This window comes from Bacillus rossius, chromosome 1 (assembly GCF_032445375.1).
Source record: "Bacillus rossius redtenbacheri isolate Brsri chromosome 1, Brsri_v3, whole genome shotgun sequence".
Taxonomy (NCBI): domain Eukaryota; kingdom Metazoa; phylum Arthropoda; class Insecta; order Phasmatodea; family Bacillidae; genus Bacillus; species Bacillus rossius.
Window position 1 is genome coordinate 259,608,974 of NC_086330.1, and position 21,429 is coordinate 259,630,402.

Consider the following 21,429-nt stretch of genomic DNA (forward strand, 5'->3'; position numbering starts at 1 on the left):
TGAATAATTACATAAAAAATAGTAATGATTGAAAACGTTTGTTAAAATCCAAAGTACATTCTTAAGGCGATTGGTGCATGGAAAATATTACAACAAAACTAATTTAACTGTACATATTTATTTTTGATGCTTCTTTTTAAGACATAATATACGTAGGATATTTTTAATAAACTATTTTTACTGAGTTATGTCATTTTAAATGCATTTATTTTTATTCCAAGCCAGAATTATTTAGAAAACACATAATTATGTTAAACTTAAGTATAGTTCAAGAAACGAGTGTACGAATAGGTTACTGCACCTATAAAAGTAAGAAAAAAAATTTTCATCGTCAAAATTACAGTTTAATATTGACAATTTCCATTGATCACTGCTGGACTACTTCAGGAGCGATTTAAAGAATAAATTTAAATGAAAAATGAAAACATAATTGGCAGCACACTTTTGAGTTATGTATATATTTTCATATCCTTTTGTTTTTGATACGATCCGACTCAAAACACGCCCTCTGGAGTGGCAGTTCTAGTGCTGCGTGTAAAACTCTCGCCGCCGGGAAGAATGTCCCCGCGACGTGGCGCTGAGGGCGGCGCTTGTCGGAACCAGGTAGTCCGGCGGAGCTCCGGCCGGCTGGCCGCAGCCTGCGGGTGGGGAGGGGGAAGAATGGGGTGTAGAGGGATGACGAGAGAGGAGGCCGAAGAAACAAAGGGTCTGTCAAGGTCACGCTCATGGAGCTAATATACAGTAATACATCTGGAGAGGACAAGGGAAGGCCAGCAGAGGATGCGAGGTGAAGCCGGGTATCGGCGTATTGTTCCCTGCTTCCTACGCTGGAAGAAAACTAAAAAGAGCCAAACATGCCTCGCACGGCCGAAAAATCCTCCAAACTAAACTCGCAACAGCTCCGAAACTATCAAAACAATCAAACTGAAAATTTTACTGGAGTATCTGTAAACATTTTTCCCCACATCGCTTTAATATTTTTTTCGAAACATGAATGCTTTCATTTTTTTTAAATTAAATACATATTTACTGCCAAAAAATTTTGTGAACACGCAGAGTAAATTACAACATTGAGGAAAAATTTTTGTTTGCAATTATAAGTGGGGGACACCAGCGTATGAAATAAGGAAGAAGCCTCAAATTTTATTTATATACCCCTTTTGACGCATTCAACCCCATACTTTTATTTTTACAGAGAGTTGTTGAAGTGGGAATAATTTTTCAGTGGGTAACACTACCGACATATGTCTTCGGAACGCACTTCTTTTTGTTATTATACGTCTCAAAATTTATAATTTCATACACAACGTTTATAAAAACGAATTCTTACTTACCTCATTTAATCTATTACAAACCTCTTGTAATATACGTGTATTAGTAGAAGAACCAACGTAACATGCAAACCTTAGGTAAACACTGGTAGAGAATTGTTTGGAATAACTGTAATGCTATGTATATACTGACAATGTAAGAAACTTTCAATTTTATTAATTGTTTGCATAAGAATTAATAATTTTTAAAAAATCATAGAATAGGCCTTTATAGACTGAAAACCTTTCACATATTTTCAAGTCGCTTACATAAAAGTTTTTTAATATATATAATTACCAAATATTGTTGAATATATTAAACATGTTTATACATGTTACAACACACATATAATAACAAACCTATATAGTATATAAAAAGACAAACGCCAAATTTTAGCATTTTGTATTTCTTTTCTCTGTGTGAATAAAATAACAGTTCTTAACGTAGTTGCTAATACTGTACTATATTTCTAAAAAAATTACGAAAATCCCTGTCATCGTCACCATAACAATGATAAATTTGCAAAATAATTAAGGCACATCTTTTAATGCTACGAAGCACACTCTTAAGAGAAATGTTTTAAACTTATGTTGGGATGTAACTAATATCTTAAAAGCATTGTGAAACCGTTACTTTGAGGGATACCTTAATATACCGAACACCATACCATCCTTTAATCGAGTACGATTTTCGCTTCTTAAGACCCATTTGTCTTCAAAATGCACTGTACTGTGTAAGTAATAAATCAGTCTTAAAATCAGTTAATTATTTTGTCTTCCTATTTCGTATTCTAATTGAGATAAATATCAGATAAGCATGTGTTACTTGTATCACGACATCAAGGTATTATTTATCAGTAATTACTATTTCATTTTATTTTTTTGTTAACTAATGTGCATAGGGCAGTGCACTAGACATCACTACCTGTGTGTAGTGTTGCGTTACACTTTTTAACGCATTAGAGTTTACATAAAATGATAAATCCAAAATTTTGTTTAAAAGTATAAATATCAGCGATCAATTTAATTAATGTCCAGTATAACTCAGTCAGTAAAACATTCGGAAATATGTATAGGACCTGTTAACCTAAATATTTGTTAACAGTTAAACTGAACTAAGATGTGTTAGAGTGGTTTTTTCTCTCTCCGTATATTAGAGGTATGGGACATCAAAATACGCATCTGTCGCCCATTTTTTTTAAATACAGAATTATAAACTACATATTGTGAAAACATTCTGCAGCAGTTTTTGCTGAACGGAAAAACACGGATGAGAAGACAGACGAAATGTGTTTGGTAAGTGATTTTTCGTCAAATGAAATGGAACAGGACAGTGCTTATCAGAATGAAATTACAGAACTACTTTTGTGCAAGGAAATGTATTTTACAAAGACATTTCAAGAGAAATCACCTTTAAATGAAATAGATCTTGCTGACATGGAAGAAATAGACTTAGATTTAGAGGCCAGGTCCCTTTCAAGTGACGGAATTTCTCTTGAAGGGCTGAAATATGTTTCTGGCTATATAGCTCACCATTTCAGAAATAAATATCCTGACCTTGGCACTACGTATTTCAATTCGGAGGACGATAGCTGGATACATGTACAATCAAAGGGTAACTTAAAATGTCCCACTAATGAATTTTTTGAATTAATAAAGATCGCTGAAATGTGTTTTGATAATATTCATGGCAACAGTTTGTGCAAAAAAGAGCGGATTTTTGAATCACTGACTAAAATTATTTGCGGAAATACTGAAAATAAATATCCAGAAGAAGTTACATACTGTTTTGTCAGGACAAGAACGTATATGCGTATCAAGTATTTGAACATGAAATATTTTAACGAACAAGACCAAAAACGCAAAGAAAGAAATAAGATGAGAAAAACTACCCTCTAAGATTTTTCAGTGTGATAGTTTCCACTTTCCTTCACCATAATATGTATGTTCATAATTTATTTACGATGTTTTTTAATTACTATATTTAAGAAAAGCATTTATTGTGAATATCGCAGCAATTATGTAGGGCTTAAGGTATTTATTGTATTCCAAATATTGAGTATGTCATTTGTATTGCCTTTATTAAAAATAATATATATGTTAACAATGTAACAAAATTGCGATATTTTTGTATTGCTATTGCAATTTCGTTTCTTGTAAACATTATTGTAGACTTTTTCATATTGAAATTAAATTTGCTATAGGGTTGTTTGTATTTTAATTTTACAGTTATAAGATTTTTTATATGTTGTTTACTGTTTACAAACTTTAAAAAATATTTCCTTAACCATATTTCCATTTCCATGGCAATAGTCTTGTTAGCTTTTCGGGTAACTCTTCTACATGGATGATAAGATGGTGCGACATCTAAAACATATCACACCACCTTTACATAACCATAAAACTAAGAGGTGTTTTCTTTACATAATATTAAAGCACAATGTTTCCTTGTGGCGTAGGTGATTTAGAATTTCCATTTATCTAGAAAAATGGGCTTTCAGAATGTTTTTTAACACACAGTGTTTCGGAAGGTTTTTGAAGAAAAAAATTGACTACCCGTTTTATTTTTTTGCAGCTGAATTCGGGCACGTGCATGAAATATAATTAATCCGTAGGAAGCGCAATGGTTTAAAGTATTGATGTTGAAGATTTGAAAAGATTTATTGAAATAGTGTGAGAGAACGAGCGAGTTGAGTGAGAAGATGTGCGCTCTCAGCCACATGACGTGCGCAGTTGCGAACAAATAAATAATCCATTCTGCCTCCCCATGGCGAAGGATGAGTGAAAGAGAAACCTGCTAAACCTTCCCCTACTCCGGGCACGATAGAACCGTATCGGCTGTGTGTTAGAGGGAGAGGGAGATAAAACCTTCGAGGTTCTGTTAATTCCTCCTAGATGGCAGGCCGCAGAGCGACCGCCAGCGATCCCTTCCCGTATGAAGGCCATCTCGCCACTGACGAGCTGGAACTAAGTTCCTGACCTCCCTACATAGTAACAGTCACCCACATAGGCATCTAGACTCTTTAATGATCATATGATAAAAAATTCATTGTTTTCGGGCCTGTGACCGTTTTTTACCGTGCACCAATCGCCTTAAAGCATACAGCAAGTGCAAATATCAACCCTTAAATACATAAAAACGGTAAAATATCATTAGAAAGACTCTTTAAGAAATATTTACATTCATGAAAATAGTTTAAAAGAAAAATATTTAGCTAGGAGGGCAGGGGTCTTGCAACGTTACAACTTCTATGTTAAATAAATTACTTCCATTAAATTTATTATTTAAATGATTACGTATTTGTCGTAAGAGTTAAGTTTTAATGGAAAATGATTATTAGTTGAATGATTTTAATTGCATTTTGGTGCTTTGTGGTGTGTTAATTTGGGTTTCAGTGTTGTATGATGTTTATTCATGTTTTTCTGTGTTGTTTTTGTTTTATCACAATCCACTATATTATATTGTCCCTATTTATATCATACATTTTTCGTGAGTTATTACATCGCGAGACGTCTCATTGAAAGAATGTGTTTGTTTACCTTTCCCGCATGATAAACGATCTTATGCGAGGTAACAGAAATGTACCAAAAATACCCATAAATCAAAATCATAGATTTCAAAATTTGGTTCAGGGATGATTATTTCAAAGGAACCGGAACAGAAAGATCAGGGAACCGCAAGCTCTAATAATAAGACTACTTCGAGTGAACAATTACTTTGAATGGAAGACTCTGGACTGGCATTCCAGACGGCCCAGGTATGGAATCCTGGTCCAACTGTTTAAATTGTGTTGTTCCGAAGTCATTCCAAACAAATGTTGTAGTTTCCCTGCCATAGGGCACTGCCATTTCCTGAACCAGTGCCTTTGGTCTGTGTTATTGTGTACGACTGTCTCTAATGTCCTCGTTAGCATGACTAGGGCTTAATAAAGTAATTTGTGCGAATTTTTTTTTTTTAATTCAAGTGAAATTTTGAATCAATTATGAATATGTAATTTTTTTCTTATCAAATTTTAACATACAATAAAACCTTTTTATCACGATCCATTGGAGTCTATGAAAAATTATTGTTTTTTGTTCAACTGGTTATGCATAAAAAAATTTAAATCATAATCACAAGTTATTTGTTACATATCATCACAGTGACAAAAAGCCAATTTTTCAGGAGAGCTTAATATCTTTATGTGCCATGCTTGAACTGAATGATAGCTGGTGTTAGAAAAAAAACAATAGTAAAGCATTGTGTTGGATTTTTGGCAAATTCACTTTGTGAGTCAATACTAAATGCTTACATTTTCATGGCGAAACAAAAATTTAATTTTAAAAAAAAGTTTTTTAGGCGGTGTTGTTTCTCAAGCAACAATATAAAACAATATATACTTAATGTTGCAGAAAACAGATCTAAATTTCTCAATACATCACCTTAGTTTCATGCAAATTTTTTATGAATGCTTAGCATATCTTATTGGTAGGGGAAAGATATTATGGTTTTATTTTTAGGTTAATTTCATTTTTAAAACAGGAGATTTCAATATTGTTTTTATTTTTATACATTGTTTTTATTCATAAAAAATAGTGTATAGTTAAAATATGAAATTTAAATATTTCTTAATACTTAAAACTTAATCACCAGAATAGTCTCATTGACACATGATACAATTATATAATAAAGTCATTAGTAATAAGTAGAGACCAGATTATATGAAACTGCATAGTTGGTCCATTTTCGTTGGTTATTGCATATTTTACCTAAAATCGTGTGATTATGCATATTTTTGCAATATTTCTGGATAGGATAGTTAATGATTGATAATGAACAAATTAAATGTTACGTTGTAGATGGCCGTATTGATTAGCCGCACTGTCCTTCGAATACACTTAGCAGCTTGTTTTGGTTGGATAATATTACTCGAGGTTAGTCACGCCAGTCAATTGTTTTAGAATACAAACCTCTGCTGTTTGTTTTTGTTAGTTTAACTGTTCGCAGTTGGAATATAACCATACACCGCTATCACTAGGCAATTAAATTATGCATGTTATTGTTGATGTGCTCTCATTGCACTTGTGTAGTGTTTTATTTGTTTGTGCAAAGTTTAAAGTATGCCATGCCACCCAAGAAAAATAAAGTTTTTTTTCGTGGTGAGCCGACTGTTCTAAAATATTTACATACGACGGAAGTGTTTTATATTGTCAATTTGCTAGAAAAATATTCTGTGTGCATGTCAAAACAAGTTTTCATGTCGCAGGATTACAAAAGAAAGGCCTAAAACCACAACTTATAACAGCGGCAAGTAGCAGTATTTCTACTTCAGAAGGCAAACAAAAAAATCTATTTAATATGGATTTATGTGAAGCATTTCTTGCGAGTAATATTCCTTTTCATAAACTTACAAATTCTACATACAAAAATTTTCTGCAAAAATTTTGCTTGAATCAAAATAAACCAGATGAATCAACTTTACGTGAACATTACATACAAACAATTTACCTACATGTTTTGGAAGAAATACACAATGAACTCCAGAATAGCATTATTTAGATTTCAGCTGATGAAACCACCGATAGTTCTGGCCACTACATTATGAATTTAATTGTTGGTTCATTAAGACTAGAGCCTTCTGCAGACCTGCCAACTCTCATGATTTGGTGTGAGACTCACGATTTTAAGGTCCATCTCACGCCCTCACGCCAAAATAGTGTTTCCTCATGATTTTTCGGGGCCCCGAGATTTTTTTTGTAAAAGTTACAAAACAAGTTTTACGAAAGCTTACAGTAACGAGTTTCCATCAATACTCGAGTCACATAAAGGAAGCAATTTTGCATTTTGTAGCGTGTGCCGTGCTGATTTTTCTATCTCGCATAGTGGAAGAGGAGACATTGTGAAACATGTCGCTACAAAAAAAACACATGAAGTGTATTGCTTCCAATAAAAAATTTAATTTTGCTGTGTACAGTGATAATAGTGTTACACGAGCAGAATGTTATTTTACATCTTTTTTAGTTGCAGCCCTGCATGATCACTACACAACAGCCTAAATTATGTTCAACTAAATTAAATCTGCAACCTATAATTTGTTCAAATAAATTTTGAAGCAGAGACCATGTAGCATATGTACAGGTATGTCACTTAAATTTAAAGATTCTCATTTGTAATTTTTATATCTGACATGTATTTATGGGCCAGAAAATTTTTATTGAAGACCTCATGATTTTTAAAATTTGAATGTTGGCAGGTCTGCTTCTGCTTCCTATCTGGTTGCCAGCAAAGAACTGGAAAAGATAAATCATTCAACAATCACCAGATTTGTGAATGAGGGTGTTAAAAAAATATTTTCTGAAGCTTCTGCAGATGAAAGAGTGTTTATATTTATCTCAGATGCTGCCAAAGCCAAGCCAAGTATTTTATCCCAATTTGATTATGTGACGTGCTTTGCTCATGGAGTACATCGATTCGCTGAAGAAGTACGATTCATGTTTGGAAATGTAAGAAAACTGATTTTGTCAACAACAAAAAAGTGTTACTTAAGGCACCTGCTCACATCTGCCAAATATGCCTATACTCGGCTGGGTACATGGATTGAAGCTGTACTGTTTTACAACGAACATTAAAAGGATATCAAAAGTGTACTAAATGAAGGTGCAGAGGCTATGTCAATTTGTCAGTCTAAGGAAGCATTTAACGATCCTGGTATTAAAAAAACACATAGCAGTGATTAGGACACACTTTTCCCATATACCTGCACTGCAAGTATTAAAAAGCTTGAAACTCAAGTTTTGGCGTTGAGTGAATCAATTCAGTTAATGAATAAAATCTGTCAAATGAACTCCACATTGCCAGATGTGTTCCTGTGTAAACTTAAAGAGAAGTCTGAAAACATTTTGAGAAAAAACCCAGGCTTTGAACCTTTGTGTCAAATTGATAGTTTCATAAATGGGGTGGGTGAACTTTTGCCAGAAATAATAAGTGCTAACATAGCACCCAAATTCAAATACTGCACAGTTACCTCAGTGGATGTGGAATAGTCTTTTTCCACTTATAAAAATATTTTGAGTGATGGAAGCCACGATTTTAGTATTGAACATTTGGAACAGTGCCTGATTGTTAACGTCTACAAGAATACAAAATGTTAAATAATTATTAATGTTGATATCTTACTAATTAATTATATGTGATTTTGAAGTAAAAAAACTAAAGACTATAATTTTTTTATTATTTAATGTTGCATATTTTGACACTTTTCATGCATATTTCAAGCTCTTTGTGGTTGCATATAATCCGGTCTCTAGTAATAAGCATGTCTAGAACAGATCTACTTATAAAATTTAAATTAATCAGCAGATTTTTGTATGTTTGAAAAATGTGCCAACATCACTAATGAAATAACATGTTACTTATTACTAGCTTCAAGAACTTCTTAGCATTGTAATATTAATTTTTTCCATCCATTTAGTTCATACATTTTGGTTCTAAATTAATGCTAAATAAATTAAATTAAATTAATTTACCATAGTAAATTTACCATTGTAATTTTGAATTAAGTTTTTTGAAATTGCCAAATGATTAATTTTTTTGAGTTAGATTTCAGTGTCATATGTCGCATTGGCATGCTTAGCTGTGGTGTATGGGTGGGTGGCTTTTTTTTATTTGTTTATTTATTTATTACTCTGTTTTATCACAATTCAGCATATAATATTGTTTCTATTTACTGGTATTGAATAAATTTAAAAAATATATCATATTTGGAATAGTGATTCAAATACCAAATATTCATGAATATTGACTGTCAAATTTAGTGACTCCTTATTAATAAATACCCTATTAATACAAAAGTATGGTTGTTACTCTGTGTAATACAAAGTAGTTTTTGTTCCAAGGGAAAATAATTGTGTGTAGTAAAGGATGGTTAATATAAATATCTCAGAATAATATAAAGAAATACATAGTGTGATGTGTTAACAAAAATAATATTAATGCCATTGCTTTGGTTCAGTGTAGATTGGAGAAAAAGTCTTAGGAAAAACTCATTCTTTGGTACTGTAGGGCCGCGACGTCTTGGCGTGTCGTTTTGCGGGGAAGCGGGGAAGAGTAAATGAGAGGGGAAGCAGCTGCGCGCGCACATCAGCCGCTATGCGGTTCATAGCAAAAACATCAGGCGCCACGCTCTCAGTCTGAAGTGAATAATGGAGCCCGACGCAGGACGTTCAAGATACAATAAAGTAATACATAGTGGGGAGAGGGAAATTATAAGTAGTGTAATCCAGTGTTGTGATGAAGAAGCTGCCAACAAATGTCTGCTAGTACCTCTAACAAATGCAACCGAAAGAGCTGCGCGATACACAGGTATAAGCCAAAGATCAGTTTCGCGCATCCGAAAACACAACAGAGAGACGACAAATAAAAAACAAACAACAACATTATAAGTTTTTCAATGCATTCCCCGTAATTTCACCCGCGGTTTGTTTGTTTTGCATTTGGCAATTTTCCAAACTTTCTGCACCGCTTGTTAGAATATTTTTTATCTACAAGTGTAGCCGATATTGCTACACATTATATTGCATTAGGTATATTACATGATATTATATTACATTATATACATTATATATTGCATTATATATTTTATAATATATATGATTTTATGATATATATTAATGTATATTATATTAATACATTATTTATTTACAATTTATATGTTTATATTTACATATATATATATCACTCCTTTATTTGACCGTTAAACAGCCTCTCATGTTTAATTATTCATTTCAAGCCAAAAAAAAACTGGGAAACGTTTGTTGTCAGTTGATGACTTTGATAGAAGAGTGATCAGAGACACTAGCCACGAATTTTATGCAGTAAAAAAACGACAAGGAAACTACTGCCAGTTTTGAAAGAAAAAATCGGATGGAGTTAGGGAAAGACATCGCTGCGTAAAATACTCAAAGAAATGGGTTTTGTGTGGAGAAGAAGCCAAAATAAGCGAATGCTTCTTCTCGAAAGATCTGACGTTGTTGCTTGGCGATAACGGTAGCTGACTCAGATGAAACAGTGCAGGGAGGCTGGAAAGAATATATTTGACATGGATGAATCCTGGGTTGACACTAATTTAACCTTTCAGAAATGTTGGCAAAAGAAAGGTGACGCTGAAGGTGTAGGTAATGGCAACAGGAAATGCAGCGCACAGACTGATAGTTTTAAGCGTTGGTTCTAGGCAGGGCTTCCTTCCCGGAGCCTCTCTTGTTTATAAAGCAAGCACAACAACAGGAGACTATAAAATACGCGAGGATGGTTTGTTATAAATATGGTTTTCGGACCCCTCGAAATTACTAAAATGGTTCTTTCAGAGTGCTGTTATGGAAAAAATACCAACCCGTGTGCATAAAAGTGGTAAGGTTCTTGAAGTGCGTGAAAGTGTCATGTCGATCGTCTTCACATTTCAGCCAAACCAAATGGAAAAGTAAGCATCAGCGAGGGAGTTACATGCAAGTCTTAATTAATTGTGTTTCCTACAGCAACCCACAATTACAAATTTAGTTCTTAACTTTAAAGAATTGTATAGCTATGTTTAACTATATTTAACTAAGCTGCCCAGTCGAGCAAATGGTGCACTACCTTTAAATAATAAATTACCGTAAAGCATTATCACATCTTTGTATCATTAAGATCTGCGCTGTGTTGCACCGTACGTGAGATTGTTCTCGACCAATGTTTTCGGAACGGCATGGAGACTTCCAGGCCGTTGTTATCTGCGGAGCAGACAAGGCGGGACGTGTCGATTACAAGGTCGCTGAGCTCTAGGGAGTCGACCCGCCAAGACGTCGCGGCCCTACTATATAATTCCTTTAAAAAGTAGTACAGCAAAAATATTTTTTTAGCCATAGGTGTAGCATCCTTCAATTTAATTTCACAATCCCCTGTTTGTTTTTAAAAAAAAAGATGATGATTTGGTGCTATATAAAATTGTATGCAAGTTTCTTAGGAGCATATTCTATTATATTATTTTTTTTATCTTTGTACTAAATGAGAAAAACATTATTAACTTTATTTGAATTTTATTTAGGGCTAAATATAAAAATTGGGATTAGATTTTTTGCCTTAGGAAAACCACGTTCCATTTATATTCTTATATCAACCCTTAACTTTCATTTTTCCATTCTTTTAATATATAATGTTATCCTGTAAAGAATCATGTTTAACTTATATTACCGTATAAACCCACGTATCACCCGCACCTTTTTAAAAAAAAATCAGGTTCGAAAAAGTAGGGTACGGGTGTTACATGGGTCTTGGGCCATTTTTGCACGGTGACGAAATAACGCCGGCGCGACTTGAGGTTGCTGCGATAGTCAAGAGGGGTAAGGGAAAAGGATGGGAAGGAAGCGGCAGACAGTCAAGGTCACATTCCTCACAGCGTTGTCACACTGCAGCTTCGCTGGTTACAAACGTTTGCTCCCACGCACTGTCCTATCCTCATTTACAAAGTACCCAGTGGTTTTACACGTGTGTTGGCTGCAGTATTGTAATGAATCGTAAAAAGTTGCGTTCTTTCACAGTTGTGGAAAAATTAAAAATAATCAATGAAGCAGAAGAAATCGTAACCGTGCTGCTGGGCGAAAATATGATGTCGACGAATCATGTGTGAGGGATTGGAGGAAAAGTAAAGACAAACTGCTTTCGGCCAGTGGCGATAGATGTGCGTTCCGTGGTGTGGTAGCAAAGTTTCCGGAGATAGAGGAAAAACTTTACAACTACATACAGCTGTGAGGAAGTTTAAGTCCGTTCTTGGCCGATGGCTGTGACATCATGTTATTCTTTAGTTAATTTTATTGTCTGTGTGATTTTGTACGTCACTTTTATTTAAGCCTAAATAAATGCAGTATTTGTGTTAACCTAGTTTATATTTTTATGTAGAATATGCCACATTTAGGCACAAGGTTTTTTATTATGCATGTAATAAAAATAGTTTTTATTATGCGTGGCTAGGACTCGCGTGCTTTATCGTTTATTTGTTTGAACGAGGTCATTGCCCAGCTCACGATAATGGACGCAGAAGATTGTAACTGTAAACAGCTGGGAGCTGGGCAAGGTCACGCGCACACACGGCGTGTTATCGATCGCGCGCGCCGATGCCACATTCTACTCGCTCGATGTTGCCACATTGCAGTTGCCTGCCTTCTGTATACTTTTAACACAAATGCCGAGGCTGTAATAAGTAGCATAGTACTTTTTTGGTAATTCTTTACGATTTGTTACTGTTTGAAAGGAAAAGAAATCACGACTAAATTATTTTTTTCCCATGCAGATTTGCAATAAAAACATTTTTTCCCACCATGGCATTCTAAAAATAAGGGTGCGGGTCTTACCCGGGGGCGGGTGGTACGTGGGTTTATACGGTATTTTTTTTTTTAATGAATAATTATAGAAGTGTTATTGTGTTTATTTGCTGTTTATATATTTATTTGTTTACTTGTCCATCGTTCAATGTTCGTGTCCTGTTTGTATGTTTTGTGTTTTTATTTCATGTACACCCTAGAAGTCTTGACTGTTGGTGTGCATGGTACAAATGTTAATAAATAAATAAAATTTTGTATTAACGTTAGTTTTGGTTAATACAAACCTCGTTATTACAAAGGGACAAAATAATGGTTCCTTTAGGTTGGTATTATTGAGGTTTGGCTGCATTCATGTATGTAGAATATTTCTTTGTGATAATCACAGAGCCCCGTTTGTTGTTGGTGGCAGTCTGGGAGGTGGCCACAGCCCGCTGCGTGCGCACCGTCGCGGCGGGCGGCGTGGTGCGCTCCGTCAGCTGGTGCCCCAGCCAGGCCCTGTCGCTGCTCGCGGTCGCCGCCGACCGCAAGGTGCTGCTCGTGAACCCCCGCGTGGGCGACCGCCTGGTGGTGGCCAAGACGGACACCCTTCTCCGGGACCCCCCGCCGCAGCAGGACGTTATAGGTACAGACAACGTTACTTTTGGGCCAACTCGTTTTCAAACAGTGGTCTTCCGTGTTTGTTTTCATTTTTTATGAACTCTGTTTATTCATAAAACAGCAAAATTTTCAAAAAATACACTTACAGTAAAACCTCGCTCGTACGGCCCCCGGTTCGTACGTACACCTCGGTCGTACGTACAGATTTTCGAAAGAAAAAAAAAGTTAAAAAATATGAAAAATTGTAAGAAATACGTTAAAGTTAATTCAAATACACTAGCATCCTGCAGCGTTCAGAACAAATACGGGCTACATTACACATATGCATTGCGCCACAGTAAAAAAAAATTTAAAAAAATGGCCGCAAATTGATGGAAATTTACCGTCAATAGCGCGCCGTGCGCGGAGAAAGGTCATTGTACTCGAGCAGTTGTTGTTACGGCGCGGCATAGCCGCCGGCTGGCTCTCTCTGTTCTCTGAGCTGCGCATGCGCAGTATAACTCACTCAACACTCTGCCCAGACTCGTGACCTTCCATCAGCAGCCAGCCAATAGATGCGAGTTTGGCGGGAAAAAAATATAAGCTTCACCTCCTGTGTACCAGTTTTCCAGTTCTAATACCAGTTTATTGGTATACGCACCAGTTTTCTTGCTGCCGTGACATATTCAAGTTTACGTTCATTTTGATGTCTCAATACCAATAATTAATTATTTACTATCCACAAAAATAAATGGTTAGTTTAAAAAATATGCGTCAACTGTACAATACTTCCGAAATTATAAAATACGTATAAAACAGATACCAAGACTCCGCTCACTTTATCTTGTGAAGTTTATGTCTTGTACCAGTTTTTCGGCTAAGTTGTGACATAAATACAGTATCAGAACTTACAAGCAGCCACGTAATATTCCCGACATTCCCGTTACGTTTATACATTCATGAGTTTACGTTTTTCCCTCGTGCATTTTAGATTGTCTCCTGCTATAATTACTCGGACTTTTACACGCCTAGGCTTAAATTATTACATGTTTAGAAATAAAAGCAACTTTTCATGTTATAAAATATGTATATTTTGCGATTTAAAATGTTCATTGCCGACTATAAACGTTACGTTTTTTACTATGTTTTAAGGCCTACTAGCTAATCTTATCTACACTTAAAGTACCCACAGTAATTTTTTTTTAGCAAATTTATTGTGTGTTAATTATTATTTTATTGATATAAAATATAAAAAAATGTAAACACGGGGCTTACGACACTGCCTTCAGTGTCGAGTTTTTTTTTTATTTTTACGTTTGATTTAGTGATGGGTCGAACCCCATTTTTCCCGAATCCGAATCTTGAATTTGAATCCCAAACAGTACCTCGAATCCACCCCTCGAATCCGAATCCAGATCTCAAGGGTTAATTATAAAATAATTTATAAGTTAAGAGAAAAAATTAAACATTATGCAGAATTATTTAACCCTTTAAAACTTTTATTTAAAAAAACAAGGATTTTGACACGGTCTGGATCAAGACGATTCCGTTTTTGGTCACGTATGTTTTCTGCAGTGCTGAACAAACGTTCAGAGAACACTGTCGCAGGTGGTGAACACAAATTTTTTTTGGACAGTTTTTGTAGTCTGGGTGAACACGCAGACTGAGTTTTCCACTATTCGAGGATGTTTATTTCTGGGTTAACTGTAGGATCACGTAAGAATCTGGTCACTTCATCAATTGCTCTAGAATCCGACTTGGTGGATTTAAGGCATTCAGGCATTATCTGTGAGTACAGTGATTCATGTATCCACGGAAATCGGAAAACGAAATTTAACATCCGATGGAACAATATTTTATAGTTACCAACTTGACATTTGTTTAAAGTCCCAAATGAAGATAAACGCTTTCCTGAAATATTTAATGGAAACTGAAAGGCACCATCTTGGCTTCAATGGCTTTAGTCCATAAAATTAAAAATTATAATTATTTTAAAATTAAGCCTCACCAAAGCATAGTGATTAATATGCCCAAAGTTAAAAGTGACGGGGTGTTTTCTCTAGTTTACCCATTAAAATTATTTATATTAATATTAGTTATTTTTTGTGTTGCTCAAAATGATTGGCTAAAAAATTCATTGGTTGGCCATCATGGAATTCTCAGATAATACATATTTTAACTTTGGTAGTCTGCAAAAACCAAACTTGGTCCTAAATAATTCATAAATAGAACGTGTATCAGAATATTTAAAATTGAATCGTGATTTAAATAATAATTGTATAATGTATTCATTTTTGTCATTCATTATTTCATTGTTATTACTTCATGTGCGACCGTAACTTGTGATGAAAGTCGGCATTATTGTTGTATTACTAAGTAACAGATTTCTCGGTAAAGTTATTTAAAAAAAAAACAAGATTCATATTACTAGTCTAGATCCAAAATGTGTTTTATTTTATTTTTTAACATATTCTGAGAATACATCTGTGATTTATGCCTTATTTAATACCAATGTAGCGAAAATGCATCCATGTTCATGAATATAAAGTAAGTTTCCCAAATCAGTACATGCTTCATAATTTTTTTATATAATAACGAATTAAAAGTACAATACAGTAGAACCTCGTTAATCCGTGATGCGCTAATTCGGGAATCGGATAATCCGGGACGATTTAAAAGAGCAGAAAAAAAAGAGAAGTAAAAATTGTCAGCGCTTAAAATTAACGTTCGCGGGCCGGCGGCCGGCAAACACTGCAAGCCATCACGTGGGCCGCCAAACTCTGCAACGCTGTTTGAGCACGATCTTATCTTTCTCTCTTCGGCTGTTGTAAATTACCGTGAACTAATGGCTAGGCAGTGCTGTATTTTTTTAAGCCGAGACACTAATTTGAAGACGGCCGGCCCTTACTGTGAACAGATTATCCGGGTTAATTTTTTTTTTTTTACAGGATTTCAATTATCCGGGCATCTGCGAATCCCAATTAACACGAATAATGGGGAGTTTACTATTTTTTATCCATCTGCTGCCAAGGCGCAGTAAGCCTCGAGAGATGTTACGTCACATGACCTTGGCCTTAACCCAGCTGCACGCCGGTGTCTGAGAAGCTTGACAAGACCTTCCGGGCTTTTAATTGCTAGTCCGTGAAATTCGGTAATTCGTGATTATCTCGGTCCCAACCATCACGTATTAACGAGGTTCTACTGTACCTCAATAGGATGTGTTCCAAGGAAAACGTAAACAGGCCAAGCAGCTTGTAAGCATTTAAGTTTTTAAAGTACTACATTTACATCAATATTTTTCTCTAATCCCGAATCTTTTCCCTCGAATTTCGAATCTTTCGAATACTAGAGATTCGGTGGGATTCGAGGATTCGACCGGCCCATCCCTAGTTTGATTAGCTCAAGTGTTGTTTCTGCATAAATAGGATATAATTTCGATCGAAAATACATCAGCATAATATATAGACATGGCAGGTCATTTCCCGTGGCAGCAGGACACGGCAACGGCATTTCATTTCCCGCGGCAGCGGTGGGAAAAATGGTGGGGGGTAGGATAGCTACAAATGGATGTAATTTGGCCTTGCTGGTTCGTACGTACAACTCGGTCGTATGGACAAATTTTGGAGAACCGTGAGTGTACGCAGAATCGAGGTTTCACTGTACTTGTTCAGTGACACTTACTTCACCAAAACAGTGTAATTTGACTAGACATGATGCACTTCTACAATAAAGTAATTTGTAATAAGCATGTCTAACTACTAGGAATAATACAAATTACTTAGCAAGTAATTGTGCATTTGAAAAATGTACCAATGGTGTAATGTAAAAATTAATAAAACACTATTTTTCCCAATCTATTTGGTACATACATTTTGTTACTAACTCCGAGTTAAATAATTTAATTCAGTGAATTTAATACGTATATCAAAAGATTTTTTGTAATCTGAGTGAGTTTTGACTAAATATGCTAATTAATTTCATTATTTTTGTTGCATTTCTGTGTATTAACTTTCATTTTGGTGTTACATATATGGTGCATTGACATGCTGTTCGGTATTAGTTAGGTTTTATTGCAATTCACCGGGTAATCCTGTCCCTAGTCATAGGTGGGTCGCCCTCCCGCCACCCCTTCGTAGCTCTTGCTGGTTTAGAGAAACCTCATCATTGTGTACCTACAAAAAATTGCAACAATTAGAGATAAGATTTTATGGTTGTAGGTAGGGGTATGTGGGTACCCGAAATTTTCGATTTCGGTTCGGTTCCATGAATACCCGAACTCGCCCCAATTAATTTTAATGGATTCCAAATGCTTCAAGTCCAAAAAAAACATGCTTGAAATAAGTATAGGTTATGATCACATATACATAGGGACAGGAGCTTTTCGGTGAGTAAAATTAGTGAAAAGCGGTGAGCAAAAATACCAAAAGCGGTGAGGAAAAAAAGCGGCGAAATGTATTTACTATTTAAGCATACCTTTTTTAAGAAAAATTAATGAACTCAATTATGAATGATCAAAATGTTTAGAACTAACATTTAGAAGTGAAAAACCCTTCAAACTCAAAAGCTTTTAAGGTAAGAAGATTAGCTACTCTTTCAGAATGTCAAAACTTTTAGGTTTAGAGGGAAGGTTTGTCAATAAAATATATTCCTAACTCAGGTGGTATGCTAGGCCAAAAAAGTTAGGTTTGTTTAGTATTAGGTTTTGTTGGTTCAGGTAAGTCTTATTTTATATTTGATAAGTTTAGCTTAGGTTAATTTAAAAAGCCCATTTCCAACTAGCTTAAGTTGGGTTTGGTTTTGAGAGATTCTAAATTTAAACCACTCCATGATTACAGATATTGATGTAGGCATAAATACAAACCTTCAACGTATTTCTTCATAAAGCTTAAAATACTGGGGTCCTGAAGTTTATGAAGTGAAACAAAATGATGCACTTTAGTTTTCCTTTTTTTGCTTGCTGCGCACAAACACCAATAGTATGCTGCAGTGCTACAGTAGCAGTGGAAGAAATGCGTGACTTTTTGTGCTTTTCACTGCTTATGTGCTTAACAATTGAGTCTCTACGGTCCCAGATGACTCTGCAATTACAGTATTTACAAAATAAAACTGCCTATCTGTCAAATAGAGACCATCAGAAGAAAATTCTTTGGCCCTATCTAGTGCGTGAAAACTGTCAACACGATATTTGTTCAGTTACCGCAACGAAAAGCCACCGAGCAATAATAAATGCACGCATGTGCAGTAACCTAACACAACCAAAGAAAAAAAAATTACGTACATCCATCAATTTGTTTGTTGCAGTTTAAAATTGCCTGAAGTATTTTATGATTAAGTAAATTATGAAGAAAAAACGCACTTGTAATTTTTGTTGTTATCAAAATTCACGCGTTCCGAACGCGGTATCGTTTTTATCTACTGAACACAATTGATTGTATGATTGAACAACAATCAGTTGTTCGTAAACGTTCGTGTTCTTTCTCGCATTCGCATACTGCTATTGTAAGGAGGTTAGGCACTGACCTACCCTAACATTGATTCTTTAGCGTGGGGTTTTAAGAAGATAAAAAAAATATTTATTCTTGTGTTATGTTTTGTATGGAAATATTTGTCTCTGCATTCCTTAAATGTTTTTCTATAACTCCTTTGTTTCTGTCGGTGATTTCTGGCAGAGATGATTTCTAAATTTAAGTGTAAGCCGGGTTTTGGGAAGAAGGAGTAAGGAAGGGCCGTCCAGCTGGCGCCAGGAGGTGTTTGAAAGCGTTGTGGCGTGACCTAGTTAGCTGTGATTGGCCAAGTGACGTTTCACTTTATTTGAGACAAAATCGCTGTATGCTGCCGCCATATTGTGCCGGAACTATTTCTTTATAGGTTGCCAGAAGTTATTGTAAGCTGTTAAATAATGGTAAAGTAAATGAATTTGTGGTTTAAAATCTTGTATCTTTTTTTGTTAAACTTATGTTACTTTGAAGTGTATATTTGGTTGAAGTAAGTGCAAATATTGACCGCGGAAGGATATGGAACTTTGTCTTTGGAGGGAGGGAGAGGCTTGTAACGGTGATTTTGGAAGGAGATGTGAAACATGTGGTGAAAATAAATGTTTTTCTTTGTAGTTGGGCATTATTAAATTATTACTGGAGAGTTACCCACTACACTATGTTGGTAACACGTTTATTGAGCAACGCGTTTTGTTTTGATAACTTCATGGCACGAGAAACAAATGTTGACGCTTGTAATGTTAAAATGCAAAATATAAACGGTCCTGGATTACCGTCATCTGTGGTCGTTAACCTCGCTGTGATATTATTGCCACAGAATGTGGTTTTTGTGGTTATGGCTGGAGAAAATAAATTGTTTACCTAGTTTTGTCTAGTAATGTTGTCAGCACGTTGAAATGTATATTTTTATGTAATGTTTTATTGTTTTATTTTTTATTGGTGTGCTGGTGTTACAAACGGAAGATGAATTATATCTAAATTATATGTGTTTGTGGCAATTTAAGCTTCAAATAACGAAATTGGGACCAAATTCGCGACGAAACAGTGGAAATTGCAAAATTCACATTTTCGTAAAAAAAAAAAAAAAAAAAAAAGCCCAAATTCGCGAAATAACGACCGTGATTCACAATCACGAAAAGTACCTGTCCGTACATATACACATCAAGAATTTAATGTATTTTATTTATTCAAGACAGTATAAATATTGTAATGAAATCGTACTGAATTTTCTTAATAGACAATTTGATTATTGTGTATTTTTTTTTTGATAACACCAGTTATATTCTTTTGATTCTAAATTACAGCTTGTTCATAACATCTCTGTGGAAACTTTTATGTTTTGTTCTATAGACTAAATACTCTTTGTAATCAAATTTTTTTAATTTTAAAACAAGCGTAGGGGGACAAAAAAGTGAAGGTTTTATTAAGAACATTATTTTTGGGGGGGGGAACAAAATGTTGGATGAACTAAACTGAAAAGGACTGTCAATTTGTATGTGTTAATAAATATATTTATTAATTTGAGTCCTACCCTGAAGTTTTAAAGACTCTCTATGAAGCAAGTTTAGTGAATGTGAAGTTTACACTAGTAAAGACATTAATAAGCGATTAGTTAAATGAAGAGTCCCTGGTTTTAAACTAATTATACCAATACATACTACTACAAAACTGCATCTGATACTTAGCTGCGTACTATCTGGACTGTAATAGTTTTCTTCAGTAGCAGTATCATCGTACTTCGAGTACACCAGCTTCGTATAACTACTCTGAAAGACTACAGATATTATTTCTTGAAGATATGGTATTGACGAGATATTTCTTCAAATGTATGAATGGTAATGATATAGTTTTGCTACAGGTATATGTATGTTTTGGTTTGTAATAGAGTAATATTGTGAAATATTTACAGTAGAACCCCGATTTTGCGAACACGGATTTAACGAAATCAGCGATTTAACGTAAAGGTTTTCAGGAACCATTAAAAAAACACCAATTTATTAAAATAATAATATAGATTTCCAAAAAATGAAAGTAAATAGTAATGGAATCTTATTAAAAATTACACTTTGTGGTGTCAGTAATAGAATGGAGGTACTATATATTAATATGTGCCTTTGCATCATCTGTCCAAATACGAAAAAATTAAAAAAGTTGTTCAAATTGCTTAAAAACTGCGGGCGCTGTAACTGAATTGCGTAGGTGCGTGCCATTGCGCGCGCCTGGATAGATAGACTGTCCGCGACACATGACGTCATGAAGGGTTTCTTTGTCCGCATCCCCCTCCCTGGCTTGACTCACCACGTTATCTTCCAAACACGCCCGCATAGTAACAGTGCTAGCCAATAATCACACGTTTCCAAATATTCCCTTTCCCATCCTCCAGGTTTTTTCAACTTGTGACCACGTCACACCAATACGCCATTATCATTATTCTCTAGAGGTGTAAAAGTAACGAAAAAAAGCGTCCCCGTATGTATTCGTTACTATAACAATTAGTACTCGTTACTATCGTATCACGTTACATTACTCGTTACTTCTGATACCGCATAACATGCTATGTTATGTTGCAGCAACGAATCGAGTCGTATTGCGTACGCGTACAGTATGACGTCGCGTAAATAATAATAAATAGAATATAAACAATTAACAATATTTGATAATTAACAGTTTTTGTTAACCAAGAAACAATTAAATCTCATTAGAGCGGCTTTTTTATA

At 34.9% G+C, this 21,429-nt stretch overlaps 1 protein-coding gene across 1 annotated transcript in view; it reads left to right on the forward strand.

The window, feature by feature from the left end:
* The window catches only part of LOC134527515 (ribosome biogenesis protein BOP1 homolog), a 142,894-nt gene that overhangs the window by 76,743 nt on the left and 44,722 nt on the right, over window positions 1–21,429 (forward strand). The window contains exon 8 of the mRNA XM_063360250.1: window positions 13,051–13,263. Coding sequence (XP_063216320.1) covers window positions 13,051–13,263 — 213 coding nt within the window. The remainder of the gene's footprint in view (window positions 1–13,050; window positions 13,264–21,429) is intronic.